The sequence below is a fragment of the Cyrtonyx montezumae genome, unplaced genomic scaffold, assembly GCF_038088225.1.
Source record: "Cyrtonyx montezumae isolate F1298 unplaced genomic scaffold, pur_monq_1.0 scaffold_10, whole genome shotgun sequence".
In the NCBI taxonomy this organism is placed as follows: domain Eukaryota; kingdom Metazoa; phylum Chordata; class Aves; order Galliformes; family Odontophoridae; genus Cyrtonyx; species Cyrtonyx montezumae.
Window position 1 is genome coordinate 57,730,809 of NW_027071826.1, and position 19,760 is coordinate 57,750,568.

Sequence of the window (19,760 nt, forward strand, 5' to 3'; positions counted from 1 at the left end):
GGCTGTCCGACCTGGTGGAAGATGTCCCTGCTGTAGGACTGCTTTATGAATTCCTTGGCACGTTCCCACGGCCAGCGGAGGAAGCCAGATGCCATGCACGGTGAAGGTATGGGGTCTTATGCTGGCATGGTGCTGCTTCAGCCCCATTTCTTGGTCCAGATCTCAATTCCCCATTCGCAGGACACAGGGCACGCTGTCCTTCAAACAGCTTTCACTTCCCCCCATCACTTGGCCGATGCCTTGATCATCTGACCTCTGCCCAGGTATAAATGGGAGCCCTGAGGGAAGCTCCGTGCCGTGCTCAGTACCGAGATGGGCTGGAGCTGCTCCCTGCTGCTGCCATTGCTGCTGCTGCCTGCAGGGCTGCCCTCTGCCTCGGCACTGCTTCAGTACCGTTACGACTGTGGGGAATTCGGGATGCAGCTGCGGGCGTACCCCACACGCGGCCGCACCGTGCTCTTTAAGGTCCTGGGTGAGTGATGGGCATGCAATGGCAGTATGAGGGGTGTGCTGGGATGGGGTCAGCCTCACTGCCCCCGTGTCCTCGCAGACGAGTTTGGGACCCGCTTCGAAGTGGCCAACTGCTCCATCTGCCTGCACTGGCTCAACACTGGGGAGGACGGTGGGCTTGTCTTCTCAGCTGGCTACGAGGGCTGCCACGTACTGGTGAAGGTGAGGCCGTGAGCCCTTGTGGGGCACCCGGTGGGTGGGAACAGGGCTACATCTCCCGCTCCCCCTGCCGCAGGATGGCCGATACGTGCTGCGGGTGCAACTGGAGGAGATGCTGCTCAGTGGGGTGGTGGCTGCCTCCCACGAGGTGAACATGACATGCCCGCAGCCAGCTAGCTATGAGGTCCTCAGAGATGAGAACGTGCATGGCCACCACCAGCCTGTCCGGGGCGACGGCGCCCTGCCAGGTCATGGTGTTGATGTCCTCATCCCCCCGCCACGACCCGGCCTTCTGCAGCACATAGCCCACTCTGCCCTGGCTGTCCCCCGCCCCCAGCTGCCCCCCAGCGCCCCCGTGGAGCAGGGTCACCCTGTGGCACAAGCTCAGCCCATCCTGGTGCACCCTGAGCTGCAGCGCCAGCCTCAGCCTGGCATGGGGCACTCAAGACCCCAGCCCCAAAACCAACCTGGGCTGATCCATGCTGGTGGTCAAACGCAGATGGGTCTCCTTCGTCCAGGACTTCAGACTCAAAACCAGCATGGGATGGTGCATGCTGGAGGTCAAATCCAACCAGGGGTCCTTCAGCCAGGTCCTCAGGCCCAAAACCAGCATGGACTCTTGAATGTTGGTAGCCAAACCCAACCGGGTATCCTTCTCCCTGGTCTTCAACCCCCAAACCAGCATGGATCAGTGCGCCCAGGAAGTGAAACCCAACCGGGCGTCCTTCGGCCAGCTCTTCAATCCTCAAACCAGCATAGATTAGTGCACCCAGGGGCTCAAACCCAACTAGGTGCCCTTCGCCCAGGTCTTCAGTCCTCAAACCAGCATGGATTAACACACCCAGGGGGTCAAACCCAGCCGGGTGCCCTTCGCCCAGGTCTTCAGCTCCAGAACCAGCCTGGGCTCGTGCACGCTGGTGGTCAAATACGAGCAGGACTTTTTCACTCAGGTCTCCAGCCCCCAAACCAGCCCAGCTTAGCGCAGCCTGGGCTGCAACCTGGTTTGATGCACACCAGCACTCATACACAAGCAGGGTTTGTCCGCCCAGGTGTCCAGCCCCAAAGCCAGCTGGGCTTGCTTCTGCCCAGCCTGCAGTCCCATGCCCAGGGCAGCCTTCTGCAGCCCAGCCTCCAGAGCCAAGCAGGGCTGCTTCAACCCAGCCAGCCCCGACCGGGGCTTCTGCGCCCAGGGCTGCCACCACGGCCAGGACTTGTGAGCCCAGGGCTGCAGTCCCAAGCCCAGCCTGGGCTGCTGCATCCCACGGCTCTCTTCTACCCCTCGGTGGGGGCAGGTAAGTGGATGGGATGGGGCTGCAACTGTGCCCGGAGACCTGAGGGGTGTCGGGGATGGGCAAGGGGAGTTTGAGGAGGTGGATATGCAGGGTGGGCGCAGGGATGATAATGACTAATGGGGATGTTTGGGCAGGAGAGTGAGCGGGGGATGCTCGGTGTGGGCAGCGGGATGCTCGAGGCTGGAAGGGAGATGCTTGGGGAGGAGGATGCTTCGGGTTGACAAGGATGCTTGGGCGGGAGAGCGGGTATGGAGATGGTTGGGGTGGGCAGGGAGATGTTGGAGGTGAGCAGGGGGCTACTTGCTGTGGGCATGTGTGTTGCTGAGTGCTCCCTGCCCCAGGTGAACCGCTGACGAGGGAGCAGTGCCAGGTAGCAGTGGGGCGGCTGCCCTGCGTGTCCCCACCGGGCCGTGATGCCTGCCTGCAGGCAGGCTGCTGCTTCGATGACACGGACCGTGTGACGCCCTGCTACTACGGCAACACAGGTAGGGCTCGGCAGAGGGCAGCCCATTGCTCCCCCCAGCCAACTGCAGCGTGTAACTGCACCTCTGTGTGCTGCAGCCACTGTGCAGTGCCTGCCCGAGGGCCACTTCGTGCTGGTGGTGCCTCGGGGACTGTCAGCACAGCTCTACAACCTGGACAGCGTGCGCCTGGCCAGCGCCCAGCCTGGCTGCCAGCCCACGCAGGCCACCGAAGCCTTCGTACTCTTCCACTTCCCCGTCACGCAGTGTGGCACCACTGTGCAGGTGGGGTACAGCCCTGTGAGCCCTCCCCCCCCAACAGCCAAGTGGGAGCCTGACCACTGTGTGCCCCTCCTTCCCCCCACACCCCTCCCCAGGTGATCGAGGACCGCCTGGTCTACGAGAACCAGCTCATCTCCACCATTGATGTCCAGTCAGGGACCCGTGGCTCTGTCACGCGTGACAGTGTCTACATGTAAGGGGACTGTGGGTGGGGGGGTGTGGGGACGCTCCCAGCACTGCTCACCCCACTGCCCCTCACAGCCTCCACGCCCGCTGCATCTACAACGCCACTGAGCTGCTACCCCTGAGCCTGGAGGTGGCCGTGCCCCCCACTGCTGCCCCTCTGGCACAGCCAGGGCCGCTCCAGCTGCAGCTGCGCGTCGCTACTGGTGAGCAACTCCTGCTTTCCATCTCCACGTCCCCCATCCCCACGCCCTCCACCGATGCTCAGCCTCAGACCCTCCCGCAGATGAGAGCTACAGCTCCTACCACCCCGATGCTGACTACCCGCTGGTGAAGGTGCTGCGGGACCCCATCTACGTGGAGGTGCGGCTGCTGCAGAAGACCGACCCCAATCTGGTGCTGGTGCTGCACCAGTGCTGGGCAGCTCCCAGCACCAGCCCAGCAGCTGAGCCCCAGTGGCCCATCCTGGTGGACGGGTGAGCAGGTTGGGGGGGGGGAGGGGGAGCTGGCAGGGCTCCCTTACGCTGACACAGTGCCTTCTGTCACCCCCTCAGGTGTCCCTTTGCTGGGGACAACTATAGGACGCAGATGGTGCCGGTGGGACCTGCCACACTGCAGCTGCCCTTCCCCAGCCACTACCAGCGCTTTGCCATCTCCACCTTTGCCTTCGTGGACACCCCTTCAACGGTGGTGCTGGAGGGAGAGGTGAGGCACAGGGATCCTCCTGCTCAGTGGGGCACCACCATGACACCGGGCGTGACCGTGGTGCCACGTCCCACTAGGTGTACATCCTGTGCAGTGCCTCCGTGTGTCACCTGTCACAGCCCGAGCCCTGCCGGCCCTCCTGCCAAGTGGCCGTGCCTTCCCGTAAGCAGGGCTGCAGGGGGGGGGGGGGGGCCCTGTCTGCCCCTGCCCTTCTCAAGCCAACCCCCATGCCTCTCCTCCCAGGGGCTCGACGAGCTGCAGGGGACAAGAAGACAGCAGACAACCTGGGCACGGTCACCTCCTGGGGACGCATCGTCGTGCCCAAGGGTCCCGTGGTGGGGAGGCACTAAGCACGTACCACTGCTTCCCTGCTCATCCTCCTCTTCAGGACAGAGCCCCAGCACTCTGGTCCCCGTGGGGGTGAACGGGAGCAATAAATCAGTGACTGGCAAAGGCTAGCGGTGGCATCTGTGGGATTGGGGTGATGTGGGCTGAAGGAGGGGGGGGGAGGGAGGGATGCGACCCCAGCAGACCAGGATCTGTGCTGGCCCCCCTGCACCCTGGCCCTCACCAGGCCGACCAGAGCTATGGTGAACAGCTCTTTATTTACGTACTGAAACTATATAACTGCTTACAAAACTGCACAGCTCCCCCCCCCCCCAATCCCTCCATCACAACTACCCCCTGGGGTACATTTCAGTACATCACTTACAACCACAGAAGAGAATCTAAAGCCAGAAAGACCGACGTGAAACTGAGAAATAAAACTAAAACAACAAACCCGTGAAGCACGAGGAGGTTGACATCCATCCAACTAACTCCCCCCCTCGGCCAACACTTACAGCAAGGAAATCTAAAGGAGAAAAAAAAACCCTCCCACCCGACTCCCCACCCCCTTCCCTACTTGCCCCACAGCCCCAGCGTTGTGGTGAGCCCTGCCAGCCCCACACCCGAGGCTACAGGCTGTAGAATTTCAGGCTGCGGTCCATGCCTGTCGAGGCAATGAACTTGGCATGGTGGCCAAAAGCCACCCCAGTGGTGAGGCCGCTGTGCTCTGCGGAGGGAAAACAGCGTGTGGTTACTTCATGAAGAGGCAGGGGGGGCTCCTCCTGCCACCCTCAGCCCCACGCCCCCTCCCAGAGCTCCTCACCAGTGAAGTGGAGGATTTCTGTCCACTGTTTGCAGATGTAGATCTGAACGTCTGTGCCACCCAGCGCCAGGTAGGTGCCGCTCTGGTCGAAGATGAGAGACTTCACCTGCAGAGAAGCAGAGGAACAAAGCTTCAGGCCAGGCCCAGGAAGCTCCAGACACCGTGCCAGAGGTGCAGCATCCTCTCTACCCTCCAGCACCCTGTTGCAGAGCAAAGCAGTCTCCTCCAACACTGAGACAAAGGAAAAGAGAGCCAACGCACCTCGAAGTTATTGTCCAGCTGCAATGTCTTGAAGTTCTTCAGTTTCCGCAAGTCCCAGAGCTTGACGGAGGAGTCGTCCGCAGCCGTGGCCAGGTAGTACCCGTTCTCAGAGAAGGCAATGCTGGTGATGGGGCCCGAGTGCCCCGGGAAGTTGGCCACATTGGTGCGCTCCTGGGGACAGCAAGGTCAAACGTGGGCCCCCAGCACCTTCTGCCTCCTCAGGGCAGCAAGCAGCACAGCCAGGAGAGAGACAGCAGCCCCCAAGGACGTGCACAATCCGCACGTGCCCAGAGAAGCAAGATGAGGAAAGCCACAGGGCTATCACTCAAGGGGGCACCCAAAGCTCTGCGTGTCGGTTCCAGAGCAAAGCCCTGCATTTGCCACGCCCTGTGTGGCTCAGGCCATGCCAATCAGTACTGTCAGTCTGTCCAAGAGGACGACGTGGGACTGCACAGGACACGACAGCGGGCATCAGCAGGAGCTGCTCCTGTTTGGGGCTACAGCACGCTGGCGCCCACCACCCGACCCATGTGCCCAGGGCCAGCCCTACCTTCAGATCCCAGATCTTGATCTGAGAATCCATCGTCCCCGTTCCAAAAATGAGCCCATCTGGGTGGAACTGGGCACAGGTGAGAGCTGCGGAGACAGAAATATATACGAGGGTTGGGGAGGCTCTGTCCTGTGAGAATCCTGCTAACCAGGAACTCCCAGGGGGAGAAAAAAAACCCTGAACACAGTCACGAGACATCCCACAGCGTGGGTACTCTTGACCTTACCACAGCCAGAGCTCTCATCTGTCACCTTGGTGAGGACACGGCCTGTCTGGATGTCTGAGAAGGCCCAGTACTGGAAGAGAAAGGCATGGCATCGAGCACGCAGCCACCAAGCAGGGTGTCCACGTGCCCTGTGCCCAAGCTGCCTCTCACCTGGTCATCAGAAGAGCTCAGAAGGTAGTCACCTGTGGCATGCAGGCTGAGCCCTGTCACGGAGCCCTCATGGGCACGGACAACCTGCACACAGGAAGCATTGGGCACGGACCAGATCCGAATGGTGGCATCAGGAGAAGCTGAGAACACCAAATCCTAGAGAGGGACGAAGCAGGAAGTTTAACACCGAAACAGTGCCACACCTCTGGTCCAGGAGCTCCCTTACAAGCAGGAAGGGAAAGCCTGAAGAGGGCAGCACACCTGCGAGGGGTGGAACACGACACTGGTGACCTTCTTGGAGTGGCCCTTGAGCGTTGCCAGAATCTGCTCCGAGCTCTTGTCAAAAACGATGACATTTTTATCAGCCCCGCCTAGCAAACAAAGCAGGAAACTATCAGAGGTGGGGCTTGTGGCTGGCCAAGTTCAACGCCCACCTGCTGTTCTCTGCCATCACCAAAGACCCCAGAGTGAGGAGGTGGCTCACTTACCGGTGAGGATCTTGTTGGTGTCGGAAGGACAGAGGTCCAAGGCCAGGATCCCTGGGATGCTGGCGCTGTGCAGTCCCTGTGTGAGGCAGAAAGAGGCCGGGTTGGTGCCACAAGCAGGAAAATGCTCCACAGGGAACCCAAAAGTCTTGCAAGGGACTTTGCTGGAAACCCATGCCACGTCCACTCCAGCACTGGTCCCCGTGGAGACGGCCACAACTCTCGTGGCTCTGACCAGGAGCAGAACTGTGAGTTTGGACACCACCCAGCAACCGAGGGCAAGCTTTTGAGAGCACTGCAGCACTCACCACGTGTGAGGCGACCTGCCGGTACTTGCTGAGCTCCTCTGGCTTCACCAGCTCCTCTGGCACTGTCTTGCCTCTCTGCAAACAGAAAATAGTGTGGGGATGAACATCACTCCCTCTCGGAACGCCGTGGGACCTCAAATGTGAAAAGTAAGTGTGAGATGTGGCTGCTCACCTTCTTGCGCTCCGTGGTCAGCACAGTGGCCTTGTCTTGAAGCTGCAAAACACCACAACAGTGGTTACACCCAACCTAGGCTCCCCCAGCAGCAAGACAGGAAGCAGCAGAGGGCTGCAGCACCACGCGTAACGCAAGTCCTTACCTTCTGAATAATCTCAGGTGTCATACCTGCAAGCTCACCCAGGTCCACGGACTCCCCAGCTCCCTACGTGGGGCAGAGAAAGGCTCAGCTACATGCAAGTAGGTAAACAGAAAAGACGTGCCCACAGCGAAGCTAAAGAAACTCACCGCCACGTTGGGCTGCGAGGACGGCACTGCCTGTGGCACGATGAGGCCAGCCTGTGGTTTCAGCGTGGCCAGAGCTGCAAATGCAGAGGAGCTCTATGAGTCCCACCCTCTCCCCTGTACGTCTCGCAGCCCCGTGCATCCAAGCTCACCTTCTCTGGCAGCAGTGACCTCCTTGGTGAGACGTGCAATGACACGGCAGGCGGCGTCATGCTGGTACAGAGCGTGGGACAGCTCCTGGCGGGTGGTCTGCAGCTGCTGGCGCAGCGTGAAGCTGTGCAGCATGACGGCATCCTACCAGGACACCAGAAGTGGGGCTCAGGGGGGGAGACGCTCAGCCCCACGCCCTCTGCTCTCTGCCACTTACCCACTCATCCTGCAACGCCTTCAGGATGGCCGGGATGCTGGTGGCTGACGGCGGCTTGGGCCGGATGGGATGGGCGACTGCCAAAAGAGATGCCAGAGCACAGCATCAGCGCCCTGCCCTTCTGCACAGAGCCTTGCACCCCTGCCAGCAGCTCGGAGCCGCCGGGCTCCCGGCGCTCCCCACGACCCCGGGCCCCGCCACCTTTGATGTCGATGAGCTGCTCCTCGGACAACGGCTGGTTGTTGACGGGGTCGGTGCCGTTCTCCGCGATGTATTTCTCGATCAGCCGCCGCTCGTACACGTGGTTGGACACCGGCGACACGCACGGGTGCTCTGGGACCTCGTTGGAGACTGCGGGGACAACGCGCGCAGGGGACAGCGCAGGTCACGGCGTGCTCCCGACGTTCCCCCGCCGCCCTCCCCACCCCCCCCTCTCCCCCCGAGCCGCCCCGCGCTCACTGGAGCAGATGAGCGCCATGGTGAGCTCCGCGCTCCACTTCCGGCTGCTTCTGGTTCCGCTTCCGGCTCACCGACGCTCTAAGGAGACGGCCGCCGGAAACGGAAGTGCTCCCGGCGTCCCCGGCGCCAAAGCGCCCCCGTGCGGCGGGGCGGGGGGGTCTGGAGGACCACCTCAGCCGCCCCTGCTGCCCGCAGACCCCGTCGGCAGTGCCGTGGATGGTGGCTCCAAATAAAGTGTATAACCGCAGCCCCGCACTGCGCCTGCAGGGAAGGTGTTCGTTCTGGGGGGGTCACAGAGGACACGCAGGGGTTGGGGACAGGACGCGCCGTCCCCGCGAGCGCCGTCTGTTTGCTGACGGCGACGTTATCGGTGCCAGTGTCTGGCTCCGTCCTTGGTGCCCTCTGGCTCTGCGTTGCCTCCATCCTTGCAGCGTGCCCCCTCTGCCACCGGTGTCCCCAGTGCCCTTGGCTCCCCGCTGTCCTCAGTGTCCCCATCCCTTCCCATGTCCCCACTGTCCCTACGGCCCCCAGCCCCCCCCCTCTCCCCAGCCCCTTCAATCTCCCCATTTTCTCCCAGTGCTCTCAGCATCCACAATGTCCCGCTTCCTACCCTGCCCCCCTTCAGTGTCCCCAGTCGCCCTCCAGTGCCCCAAATCTGCCCCAGGTCCTTCAACGACCCCCACTCCTCCCTGTGCCCCCCAGGGCCTCCCATCCCTCCCAGTCCTTCTCAGAATCCCTAGCTCCACGCGTGTCCCCCATTCCACCCAGTCCCAGCAGCTCTTCCTGTGGCCCCCAGCGTTCTCATTCTCCCCAGTGGCCCCACCCCTCCCTGTACCCCCGATGTCTTCTCCATCCCCCATCCTTCCCGACCCCTCCAGCTCCCCCAGCATCCCTCGTCCCCATCCATCCCTCCCAGTCTTCCCAGCGCGCCTCGACGTTCTCCATCTCCCCAGCGTACCCCAGTCCCTGCCGGTGGCCGGCTCAGGAAGGCGGCTCGGTGTCCCTGCCCTCGGGGTCCCGCAGTGCCCGGCGCGGGGTGTTTAGGACCCGGCGGGGTGAGGCGGCGCCGGTGCCGGTCCCGCCCCGGCCCCATTGTCTGCGCGCGGAGGCGGAGGGACGGCGGCGGCGGCTCCGCTCGCACGGACGCTCCGCGGAGCCCGCACCGCCCCGGCTCCGGAACCGGTCCCGGCCATGGCCCCGGCCGCGGGGCCGCACCTGTTGCTGCTGGCCGCCGCCCTGCTCGGGGCTTCAGGTGAGCACCGCGGGCACCGAACCGCACCTCTCCCCTCCGCCCCCCCTCCCCCCGACCCTGGAGCTGCTTCGCACGGCTGTCCCGGGGAGAGGCGGGATGTGGCCGCGGGATGAGTCGGGATCTGCCCCGTGCGCTCCGCAGGGTCTGCCGGGATCTGCCCTGGGTGGTCGTGGAGCCACGGCGTGGTTGGGTTGGAAAAGGTCCTTAAAGATCACAAAACCGTGGAATGGTCGGGTTGGAAGGGACCTTAGAAATCACCCAGTTCCAGATCCCTGTGACCCATCTGGAATCCCCCTGGATCTGGTGGGAATCTGCCCCACACAACCCATGCACCCAGGTGCCCAGCGCCTGGCTCCCACCCCACAGCAGACTCCTCCCTGGGCAGGTTGGGGCTTTGGATTCCCCACGGCCCACGGGAAAGCCATTCTCTCGTGGTAGCGCCCACCTTTGCCTCGCTGACGGTGGTCCCCATCTCCACAGCCAGCAGCGAGTGGCCCCCCCCGGAGCCCGTGTTCCTGCCCGTGGAGATGGAGCTGCAGGCAGTGCCTGAGCACTACCGCCTGCAGCGTGCGGACGGAGCCCTGCCCGCTAACACCTCACTGCACAGCCGTGCCGACACCTTCCTGCTGCTGCCCCGCCGCCCCACCGCTGGCCCCTCGCCGCTGCTGCGAGCCTCCTACCCGCCCTTCAGCACCCGCCAGGTAATGCCAAGCACCACAAAGCCGGGCTGCCCTCCTGGCCCCGCGGGGCCGCACCTCCTCCGTCCCCATCTCTTCCAGGAGGTGCCCACCAAGAGCCCCTCCTGGGCCATCCGCGCCGTGCCCCTGGACAGTGCTGTGAGCCCGGACGAACCCACCGCCCGCGTCCTCTTCCACCTGCACGGCCCTGACTGGCGTGGCCGCCGGGACCCCCCTGGGGACCACCCTCTGCCCTGCGTCGTCCTGCAGGCCCAGCAGCGCAGCCGTACGGTGCGGGGCTCCTGCCGCGTGCAGGTGGGTCACAGCCCGCAGCCCTACAGCTCCGTCACCGGAGCGCCGTGGGCCCCGCTTGGCTCTCAGCCCTAAGGCTGCTGTCCCCCTCCCTCCCTCCCCCCAGGCCCTGCTGGGTATCTGCGTGGTGGAGCTGGAGATCCCCGCACGCTGGTTCTCCCCAGCGCTGTCCCCGGAGTCGGCTGAGCTGCGGTACGGTGTGGGATCCTGCAGCCGGCCCAGTGCCACGGCGGAGCCCCCACGGTACCTGGGGACGCTGGAGCTGCGCACGGCAGCGGCGGTGGCGCGGCAGCAGGAGGTACAGCTGGATGACCGGGTGCTGCTGCGCGTCCCTGATGGAGCACTGCGGCCTGGGCAGCGCTTCGCCGCCAGCCTGGCACTGCGGCACAACTTCACCGCCACGCTGCTGACCCTGAGGTGAGAGAGCGTGGTGAGGACGGGGGTGGGGACGGGGGCACGGCGTGACGGCCCTTCCTCCTTTACCTAGAGTCAAGGCCAAGAAGGGGCTGCAGGTGGTGGCCGCCAGGCCTGGGGACCCCGCGTGGACTGTCCATTTGGAACGCAGCCGTGGCCCCAAGCACTGGACGGCTGTGGTGACGTGTCGGCGCAGCAGGGACATCCACTGGAGCGCCAGGTACGGGCAGTGACATGGCAGAGATCTTCAGCGTGGCGCCTGGTGGGGCCCAATTGGGCAAGGGGACGTGTGGCACCCCTCCCGTCCCGTTACGGTCCCAGTGGGTGCCATCGGGAGCTCTGTCCTCGCAGGGGTCTGGAGGCAGCCGAGCTCCTGCACCTGGAGCTGGCAGTGGAGAACGGTACAGGGGGCCAGGCACCGGCACGGCCCCTCACCTGGCAGGTGGAATACCCGGGTCAGGATCCTGAGGCACAGAAGGACAAGCTGGTGTGGGAGGTGCAGGTGTCGGAGCGCGACATGCGCGTCCTCGTCCCGCTGGTGCAGGTGGGTGCTCGCACCCCGCCTCCCTCCCCACGTCCCCGTGGTGCTCAGCCCCACTGTGCCCGCAGGAGCTGGAGCTGCTCAACACATCCCCTCTGACCGGCGTCCCCCGCACCGTGCCGGTGACACTGGTGACCGTGGAGGTGGGTGGTGCCGTGTCCGAGCTCAGCGAGCCACCAGGCTGTGAGTCAGCTGATACGCAGGTGCTGCAGGTGAGCAGGGTCCCAGCCCCCCAGCACCACACCCCGGGCACCCCCTGCCACCTCTGCGTGCCCCCAACAGGTGTCGGAGGGCTGTGACGCCGTGTTCGTGGGGGGCAAGGAGAGCCGCGGTGCCCGCGGGGTGCGGGTGGACTTCTGGGCGCGCCGTCTGCACGCCTCGCTGCTCTTCACTGTCTGGGCACCGCTGCTGCCACTGCGTGTCCAGCTGGGAGACACTGCCCTGGAGCAGGTGCGTGGCTGGCGCCTGCCTGGGAGCCCCGACAGGTGAGAGGAGCACCCGCTGCCACCACCTCTGTGGCATAGGGTGGGAGAGTGCAGCCCGGCGGCACGACCCCTGCCCCACTGAGTCCCCTGGCGCCCGTGACACTCGCCCCTCTGCCCCGGTGTGTGCCCCAGTTCCCGGGTGACACGCGTGTGCCCGTGCCCTCAGCTCTGCCGTTGATGTGGAGGACCACGGGGAGGATGCTGAGCGGCGGGCGCGGAGCTGCCGGCCGCAGTACCAGCGCACGGCGGTGCGGTTCCTGGCGCACTTCGTGGCGCACCCACAGGATGGCGGCCGTCACCTGTCCTACCTGCCGGGCCCCGAGTGGCTGCTGGATGTCACGCACCTGGTGGCCGGCTGGGCGCGCGTGCAGGACCCCCGTGTGGCATCGCTGGAGGGCGGCACCGTGCTGGTGGGCCGGGAGCCCGGCGTCACCTCGGTGGAGGTAGGTTTGGGGCAACGCGGGGAGGTGTGAGGCTGGAGGGATGCTGACCGGGTGCCTGCAGGTGCGCTCCCCGCTGTCGGATGCCATCCTGGGCGAGCAGACCCTGGTGGTGTCAGAGGAGAAGGTGGCGGTGACGGAGCTGCACGCCACGGTGGTGGCAGGGCTGGCGTTGGCGCTGCACCCGGAGCCTGGCCACTCTGGCGTGCTGAGCGCCGTGTGCCAGGCCACCTCCACACTGCGTGGCTCCAAGCAGGTGAGGGTCTGCGGGTGGTCCGGGGGGGGGGGGTTCTGTGCCTCAGTGCCACCCCGGTGCCACTGCGCATCCTGGCAGGAGGCGACGCTGTCCGTCTGGCTGTCCTTTTCTGATGGCACGCTGGCACCAATGGAGCTGTACGGCGGGCAGGATGCCGCGCTGGCTGTCACCTCGCTGGATCCCACGGTGGTCACTGTGGTGGGAACCTCGTCCTGGCACCCGCGGGTGGTGGCGGAGGGGCCTGGCCGAGGGGCCTTGCTGCAGCTCAGTCTGCACCCCCTGGATGTGTGCCGCCGTGGCCGGCACCGTGCCGCCGTGTTGGCTACCGGCACTGCCTGGTTGGAGGTGGCTGGGGAGCGCAGGACCCCCCCCAGCAGCCCCCGGTCCCCCGTGCCGTTCCCGAGGGCGGAGGGGGCCATGTCGGGCGAGGCAGTGACAGCGGGCCGGGGGGAGCATGGTGATGTGGGGCTGGTCAACACAAAGCTGCAGGGCGTGGGGTCTTCCTCTGAGGAGGAGGAGGAAAGGGAGGAAGGCTACGGCCGTGGCATGCAGGAGGAGGAGAAGGAGGAAATGGTGAAGGCCCCCGCACGTGTGAGCGACCTGGAGATTGGCATGTACGTGCTGCTGGGCGTCTTCTGCCTGGCCATCTTCATCTTCCTCGTTAACTGCGTCTTCTTCGTGCTGCGCTACCAGCAGAAGGAGCCTTCTGACGCCGGCACTGCTCCCCCGGCTTCCCAGCCCCACAACTGGGTTTGGCTGGGCACTGACCAGGAGGAGCTGAGCCGGCAGCTGGACCGCCGGCAGCCTGAGCCTCCCACCTTGCCAGGCCCCCAACCCGAGCGCTGCTGCTGCGCGGACCCCCCGGCACCCAACCCGGGGTCCCCCACTGGCACCCCCCCGCTGGAGCCCCGCCAAGAGGGGTCCGTGCCAGGGGGCGGCCGGCGGAAGCGCGTGGAGTTCGTTACCTTCGCGCCGCAGCGTGCCCCTGAGGATCCCCCCCAGCCCACCCCCAATGTGCAGTCCATCCTGGTGGCCAGCGAGGACGACATCCGCTGGGTGTGCGAGGACATGGGGCTGCGCGACCCCGAGGAGCTGCGCTGCTACATGGAGAGGATCCGCGGCAGCTCCTGACCCCCCCCCCGGGGACCGTCCTCTTCGTCCCCATCCCTCCGTGGCGGGGACACCGGAGGGACCGTCCCTAAACCCCACTGGGGGAGGCGGTGACGCCCCGCTGTCACTTTGCCCTGGGGTTTCCACCGCGGTGCTGGGGTCCCCTCCTTCCTGCAGTTCTCATTGCCACATTTGTGTTCATAGTGCTGATGCCGAATTGTGTGCCCCCCCCCCCGCGCCCCCCCACCCGGACCGGCCACACATCGGTTTTGTACATTTTGTACCCATCGTGCTGTGGGGTGGGGGGCCTTTATTTATGGAAGATTTTTAAGTCTGATCGTTGTTACAAAAATAAAATATTTAAAAAAGTGGAGCGGTGCCCGGCGTGGAGCTGGGGTCACGTTGTGCTGCCGGGATTAGGCACTGGCTGTTTGCTTTGGCTCCTGCAGTGCCTGCATGTGGGAACGTCCTGGCTGTGGCCCAGCTGCTGTGACCTTGAGCAGGGAGTGGGCAGCACAGGGATGGGGATGAGGATGAGATCGGATGGGGACGGCAGTGGGGACGAGAATGGGATGGGATTGGATGGGGATGAGATGGGATGGGGATGGGCTGAGGATAGATATAGGATTGAGATGAGGATGGGATGGGGATGTGGCTGCTGTGCTGCCTTCTTCAGTCTCATGCAGGCTCCCAGATCCATCTGCCATCCCACTGCTGTGGGTACAGGTGCTGGACCACACATCCATGCCCACCCCTTTGTCCAGAGATGCCATAGTGATCAGGTGCATCCGTTCCATCCCTGTTACCCCAGGCTCCCCCTGCCCCCCACTGCTGGTGGCAGAGTTCACCCTTGAAGTGGGGGTAAGGCTCACCCAACCTCTCTCACCCCAAATCAGAGTGCGGCGCGCTATGACCCTGCAGTGCTCCAAGCTTCTCTCACGCCACTGACGCACTGTGAGGATACCACAGGTGCATGGCACGGTCCCCAGGCTGCCTCCATCACCCTGTACTGCTTCCCGTGGGCATGCAGTGCTGCACTGGGGCAGGATGGAGCCACCCCCTCACCGGCACCCCTGGCTTCCTGCGCACCGGGGCCGGACGTGCAGCACCCAGCAGCACGGGGCCACATCCCGGCACCGAGCAGCACCCGACGCAATGGGCAGGAGGTGAGGATGGAGGTGCTGTGCCTGCTGCTGGCTGCTCTCTGCGATGCTGCCGTGCCCGGATCAGGTATGCCGCCAGCCCTAGCCCCGCTTGAGATGTCACCAACACATTGGGTTTTATGTGCAGCGAGGATGCTCGGCACCAGTGGGGTCTGACCCACCACGAGGACTCCCATCCCCATCCCGTTTCCCCCCCCCTCCTCCTGCTGCCACCAGGGAGGAGGAGTGCTTTGCCACTGATGTGCCTGTTCCCTAGGAGCATCCCACCCCATCCCATCCCACCCTGCTTTTTGCGCCGGACCTTTGTTCTGAAGAGGATGCTGCTTCACGCAGAGCACTGCTGAGAGAAAGCAAAAGCTTTGCCCATGCTGCAGGCTGTGCAGAGTGCCCCTGCTTTTCTCTGCAGCCCTATCTCCTCCCCCCGAAGCTGAGCAGCGAGGCGCTGAGCTCGCAGCCCTCTGTTCCCAACAGAACCAGACACCATTTTGCCTCCAGAACGTGGATGGTGCCCTGAAATCTCCCCAGCACGGCACTGCCATCCCCTCAGCACCAACTGCCTTGTTGCAGGCCTGCCCCAAACCCCTCCACTACGCCTGGAGGCTTTCCCAGAGCAGCCCCCTGCACCAGGAGGGTGAACGTGTGGCCACGGGGGATGAATTCTAGGTTTTGGCTTAAGAGCAGTCGCCATTTTGTGCCGGGGACCGCCATCCCACCTCCTTCCTATACCTCTCTGCCCCCTCTCTTCGTAGCTCCAGTGGAGCCAACGGGAGTTTCCACTGCCGTGCTGAGCAACACCTCGACAGAGCCAGGTGAGAACGGGCATCCATCCACGGGGCAGTGGGCGTGGGGCCCCCCCCCCGCCACCCTCACCCTGGGCTGCCTGCAGGTCCCCGGGGCACGGCCCCGCTGCGCCTGGCTGGTGGCAGCCATAGCTGTGAGGGCACAGTGCAGGTGCAACAGCACGGCCGCTGGATGCCCGTGTGCCGGGGGTCGTGGAGTGCCGCCGCCTCCAGGGAGCTGTGCCACAGCCTGCGCTGTGGGGATGCTGAGGGCGACACGGTGACAGCAAGCCCGGACAGTGGCAGGGATGTCACCAAGGAATGCCCGACTGCGGTGGCCAACTGCAGCGGGTGGGAGCCAGAGCTCTGCCAGCTGGCCGCTGAGCCCAGCTGCTGTGCAACGGGGCTGGCACGCGTCACCTGCACAGGTAAGGGCGCAGCGGGTGCGTGCCGTCCCTGAGGCACAGTGCCACGTGCCAGTGCTCCCCCATCTCACCCAGGTGCTCCGGTGCTCCGTCTGGCCGGCGGGCGCAGCCGCTGCCAGGGCCGAGTGGAGCTGAGGCAGGCGGGCAGCTGGGGCACGGTGTGTGATGACGGCTGGGACCTGGCCGATGCCACCGTGGTGTGCCGGCAGCTGGGCTGCGGATGGGCACTGCGAGCCCCGCGAGAGGCCGCCTTCGGCCGGGGGCACGGCCCCGTGCTGCGGGATGAGGTGAACTGCAGCGGGCACGAGGAGCAGCTGCGGGAGTGCCCTGCTGCTCTGCAGCACGACTGCAGCCACAAAGAGGACGCCAGCGTCGTGTGCTCCGGTGGGTGCTCTGGGGTGGCACAGACCGAAGCGGTGCCGTGGCACTGCCTGGTCCTTGAGTCGTGAAAATGGCTGCACGCCGTGGCCTTGCAGAGCACCACGAGTGGAGGCTGTCTGGAGGCAGGGATGGCTGCGCGGGGCGCGTGGAGGTGCACTACCACGGAGCGTGGAGCACGGTGTGCGACAGCACCTGGTACAGCCTGGAGGCTGCCGTGCTGTGCCGCTCGCTGGGCTGCGGGGAGCCGCTGCTGCGGCCCTCCTTCCAGCACACGCTGCCCACCAAGATGCTCTACGAGTGCCTGGACTGGCAGCCCTCGCTGGCCTACTGCCGCTGGACCTACAACAAGTCAGCTCCCTGCCACGAGTCCCGTGCTGCGGGTGTCATCTGCAACGGTACGGCAGCCTTCGGCCCCAAACAGGGGGCTTTGGGCTAGTGGCTCCCCTGGGCTGCGGGGCTGCAGCCTCCCCCCTGCTCTCCTGCAGGCTCCCTGGGCTTGCAGGCCCCGACTTTGGAGGTGACGGTGATGCCGCGTGATGGCACATCCCCGAGCAGTGAGTGTGCTTTGGTGCATCCGGAGGGAGCCAAGGGGTGAGAGGGTGTGGGTGGGCGGGTGTCACGAGCTCTGCCTGTTCTCTGCTGCAGCCACAGAGGGCTTGGAGGCCGGGGGGGGCCCGTCCCCTCTGCACGTGCCCCTCTTCATCTCGTGTGCGGTGCTGGCAGCGCTGCTCCTGCTCACACTGCTGGCCTTCACCACTGCCCTGCTGCATCTGAGGAAGAGGAGCGGTGAGGGTCCCCCTGGGGCATAGGGGCTGCACAGGGTCACTGCTCCCAGCTTCACACTCGCTGCCGTGCTCCACACCTGCAGCCCTCACCCTGGGAACTCCCACGCCACTCGTGGTCACCCACAGCACCCGGGGTCGTGACATGCCATCAGAGACTTGCAACGACTACAGGGAGGTGCCCACGGGCCTCCCCAAGGGACCAGGTGGGTCTGGCGGGTCACTCACCTTGTTAGCACCATCAGCTCCGTGAGTTCTCCAGCAGCCCCATCAGCCCCACGTGCCCCACGAGCCCACCCAGCCCCTCCAGCTCCGGTGCTGACCGAGGCCCCAGCTCTGTCTCTCCCTGCAGACCCCACACCTGCAACCCTTCCCACCGCCAAGAGCTCTGACTCCTCTGACTCTGACTACGAACACTATGATTTCAGCAGCAAGCCACCCGTGGCCCTCTCCACTTTCCACAGTGAGACCCCCCCCCCAGCACCTCCCCAATACTCTGGCTTCCTCCACTGACCCTGTTCCTCCCACCCCACAGACTCGCTGCGCCAACAGCCGGGTGGGCAGCTGCTGGTGCCTGGCCATGATGGGATGGAGCCATTTCCCACAGAGGGTGTGCCAGCCCCCATCCTCCTGTCCCACAGCACCGTCTGTCTGGTGGCCCTGTGCTCTCCTAGTGATATGCACTCTGTGTTCCCACAGTGCCAACCATGCCGTGTACCCAGCCACAGGGCAGGGCGAGGAGCTCGTCTTCTTCCTCCTCTTCCTCCTCCCTGGAGCCCTACTGCAGTGAGAGCACGGCTTCCATGTGTGCCTGGCCCTACCCACAGCCCCCACCATACGGCATCCATCAGCACACAGTGCCCACCAGTGGTGGGGACAGCCCTGGAGATGGGGATGGTGTTGGTGAGACCCCCAGATAGGGGAAAAACTCCTGGGATGGCAATGGGGGGTGGTGAGATCCCCAGGACAGCCCCAGAAGGGTGCGGGGACCCCAGGGGGTGGCAACAGGTGCCAATACAGCTCCTGCCTTCCCCAGCACCCCCAGCCGTGCCCTGTGTGACCATCCCAGCGCTCAACACGCCGCGGGTATCGCCACCCCCAGCAGACTCCCACCATGCTGACAGCTCCAGCACCTCCTCGGGAGAGTGGTACGAGAACGTGCAGGGCACTGAGACGCGTGGGGACCCATCCCGAGGAGGACACATGAAAGACCCCAGCTCCTCTGAGTGGAGTGACTACGACGACATCCAGGGCTCTGGTTGTTGAGAGTGGGAACGGGCAGCGGGGAGGGGACCCTTACCCGTAGCACAGCCTGGGGCCATTAAAAGCATTTCTCCCCATCTGCCTGGTGAGCCCTCATCTCTTCCTGGCTGTACCCAAGGGATGATGTTGTTCCCAACGCCCTGCCCATCTCCCTGCCCCCTCCCCCGGGCCGTGTTCAGCCCAGCCTGGAACCCAGCGGGGTCCTGTGCAAGCTGAGCTCCCATCGCCTCCGGGCTCTGATGCACAGTGGAAAATTTGCCCCCTGCCACATCCTCCAGCTGTTTACCGAGCCGAGCGGCTCTGGCAGCCCAGAACAAAGGGGCCGCACCGCAACAACGGAGGAAGCACAGAAATAGCAACAAAACCCCAGACAAAGGGGAGAGAGGGGAGACGAGAGCGGGGCCGGGAGCAGAGCCTGCGTGGGACGCAGCGGGGCCAAGCTGCTCTGCGAGCACAGTGCCATCCACCCGGGTTGGAGGGCACGGTGGTGGGAGCACCAAGTGCCACATCCCCATGTTTGGTGGTGAGCTGAGAGCCACCTGGATTGGGTTTGGGTGAGAAACGGGGTGCGCTCGTTGGGTCCCACCAATGCACACGGGGCACGTGAATCCCATTCCCGCCACCCCAGCCCATGGGGGAAAGGAGAGAATCCAAGGCAACAGTGCTGTGGGCTGAGGGTACCACCATGGAGATGCCTGCCCTGAGCATCTCTTACAGACCTCTTTTTGAGTCATGGAAAGTCTACAGCCCCGAGGAAGTGTTGAGGCAGGAAACACCCTGGGAGCGGTGACGTGGGGCCGCAGGGTGCAGGGTGGGGGACCTCTGCGAGTACAGGGTTGGCTACTTGGAGAGCTTGGAGGCCCCATGGGGCCACCACTCAGCAGCACTGCCACCAGGTCGATGGCAAGCGGCTTCCTTAGCATGCCTGACCTGGATTCGGGGGAATTAATTAGGGTGCAATCAATCAGTGCCTCCCCAGCACCCACGTGCCTCGCAGGGACACGCGATGACCCCAGAATGCCTGTAGCTGGGAGAAGAGGCATGGTACTTCAGGCTAGTGCTCACCCAGCTTTGGGTGCCAGTGGCGATGGAGATGGGATGGGGTTGGAGACGGGATGGGGAGGTGGTGGGAATGGGATGAACGTAGAGATCAGATGTAGGTGGGGATGGGATGTGATGAGGTTGGAGGCAGGATGGCGACGGGAACAGGAACGGGGACAGGAAGGGGACAAGATGGGGACTGAAATGGAAATGAAGTTGGAGTGGAGATTGGACGGAGATAGGGATGGAGATGGGATGTCGTGGGGTTGTAGATGGGATGGGGATGAGTCAGGGGTCAAAAATGAAGTACAGTTCCCCACTTTCTCTCTGGCTCTGCAGGACCTGGCGAGGCAGCTGCCAGGATGCGACTTCAAATGAGCGAGATGTGACGCAAAAACCACAGAGGGAAGAAAAACAGCCTGTTGCTGCCT

The 19,760-nt window shown here is 64.5% G+C and overlaps 4 protein-coding genes across 4 annotated transcripts; 3 read left to right on the top strand and 1 right to left on the bottom strand.

Annotated features, from left to right (window-relative positions):
• Positions 1-312: 312 nt before the first annotated feature.
• On the top strand, positions 313-4,006 carry ZP1 (zona pellucida glycoprotein 1). Its single transcript, XM_065755781.1, has 11 exons — positions 313-472; positions 551-672; positions 746-1,961; positions 2,303-2,446; positions 2,523-2,707; positions 2,800-2,897; positions 2,966-3,093; positions 3,174-3,363; positions 3,442-3,592; positions 3,670-3,754; positions 3,836-4,006. The coding sequence occupies exons 1-11, from the start codon at positions 313-315 to the stop codon at positions 3,940-3,942; spliced, it is 2,586 nt and encodes an 861-aa protein (XP_065611853.1). The 3' UTR covers positions 3,943-4,006.
• A 510-nt stretch (positions 4,007-4,516) lies between these two features.
• PRPF19 (pre-mRNA processing factor 19) lies at positions 4,517-8,071 on the bottom strand. The gene is made up of 16 exons (XM_065755479.1): positions 8,009-8,071; positions 7,751-7,900; positions 7,550-7,626; positions 7,335-7,476; positions 7,186-7,259; positions 7,040-7,102; positions 6,895-6,936; positions 6,723-6,797; positions 6,418-6,493; positions 6,191-6,300; positions 5,930-6,085; positions 5,780-5,849; positions 5,554-5,639; positions 5,004-5,174; positions 4,743-4,848; positions 4,517-4,646 (listed from the first exon to the last, which is right to left on the bottom strand). Exons 1-16 carry the CDS (start codon positions 8,025-8,027, stop codon positions 4,549-4,551), a joined length of 1,515 nt encoding a protein of 504 aa, XP_065611551.1. The 5' UTR covers positions 8,028-8,071; the 3' UTR covers positions 4,517-4,548.
• A 1,054-nt stretch (positions 8,072-9,125) lies between these two features.
• On the top strand, positions 9,126-13,860 carry TMEM132A (transmembrane protein 132A). The gene is made up of 11 exons (XM_065755480.1): positions 9,126-9,260; positions 9,741-9,961; positions 10,040-10,252; positions 10,356-10,666; positions 10,737-10,883; positions 11,015-11,207; positions 11,273-11,416; positions 11,487-11,689; positions 11,856-12,132; positions 12,194-12,385; positions 12,464-13,860. The coding sequence occupies exons 1-11, from the start codon at positions 9,200-9,202 to the stop codon at positions 13,514-13,516; spliced, it is 3,015 nt and encodes a 1,004-aa protein (XP_065611552.1). The 5' UTR covers positions 9,126-9,199; the 3' UTR covers positions 13,517-13,860.
• A 379-nt stretch (positions 13,861-14,239) lies between these two features.
• CD6 (CD6 molecule) lies at positions 14,240-19,730 on the top strand. Its single transcript, XM_065755628.1, has 14 exons — positions 14,240-14,356; positions 14,485-14,725; positions 15,408-15,467; positions 15,545-15,865; positions 15,938-16,246; positions 16,339-16,638; positions 16,729-16,797; positions 16,889-17,029; positions 17,112-17,231; positions 17,378-17,488; positions 17,561-17,635; positions 17,725-17,892; positions 18,062-18,373; positions 19,669-19,730. The coding sequence occupies exons 1-13, from the start codon at positions 14,240-14,242 to the stop codon at positions 18,289-18,291; spliced, it is 2,262 nt and encodes a 753-aa protein (XP_065611700.1). The 3' UTR covers positions 18,292-18,373; positions 19,669-19,730.
• The last annotated feature ends 30 nt before the right edge of the window (positions 19,731-19,760 follow it).

What these genes read in the sequence shown, in the direction of transcription:
- TMEM132A (XM_065755480.1), top strand. Translation starts at nt 9,200, where the DNA reads ATGGCCCCGGCCGCGGGGCCGCACCTGTTGCTGCTGGCCGCCGCCCTG. An exon ending in CTGCCTGGGAGCCCCGACAG is followed by an intron (nt 11,690 to 11,855) that starts GTGAGAGGAGCA and finishes CCGTGCCCTCAG; the next exon opens with CTCTGCCGTTGATGTGGAGG. An exon ending in CACTGCGTGGCTCCAAGCAG is followed by an intron (nt 12,386 to 12,463) that starts GTGAGGGTCTGC and finishes GCATCCTGGCAG; the next exon opens with GAGGCGACGCTGTCCGTCTG.
- PRPF19 (XM_065755479.1), bottom strand. An exon ending in CCTCGCAGCCCAACGTGGCG is followed by an intron (nt 7,103 to 7,185) that starts GTGAGTTTCTTT and finishes TGCCCCACGTAG; the next exon opens with GGAGCTGGGGAGTCCGTGGA. An exon ending in AGATGAGAGCTCTGGCTGTG is followed by an intron (nt 5,640 to 5,779) that starts GTAAGGTCAAGA and finishes CTGTCTCCGCAG; the next exon opens with CTCTCACCTGTGCCCAGTTC.
- CD6 (XM_065755628.1), top strand. Translation starts at nt 14,240, where the DNA reads ATGCCCACCCCTTTGTCCAGAGATGCCATAGTGATCAGGTGCATCCGT. An exon ending in CGCCAGCGTCGTGTGCTCCG is followed by an intron (nt 16,247 to 16,338) that starts GTGGGTGCTCTG and finishes GTGGCCTTGCAG; the next exon opens with AGCACCACGAGTGGAGGCTG. An exon ending in GGAGCCATTTCCCACAGAGG is followed by an intron (nt 17,636 to 17,724) that starts GTGTGCCAGCCC and finishes GTGTTCCCACAG; the next exon opens with TGCCAACCATGCCGTGTACC.
- ZP1 (XM_065755781.1), top strand. Translation starts at nt 313, where the DNA reads ATGGGCTGGAGCTGCTCCCTGCTGCTGCCATTGCTGCTGCTGCCTGCA. An exon ending in CTACCCCTCGGTGGGGGCAG is followed by an intron (nt 1,962 to 2,302) that starts GTAAGTGGATGG and finishes TCCCTGCCCCAG; the next exon opens with GTGAACCGCTGACGAGGGAG. An exon ending in AGTGTGGCACCACTGTGCAG is followed by an intron (nt 2,708 to 2,799) that starts GTGGGGTACAGC and finishes ACCCCTCCCCAG; the next exon opens with GTGATCGAGGACCGCCTGGT.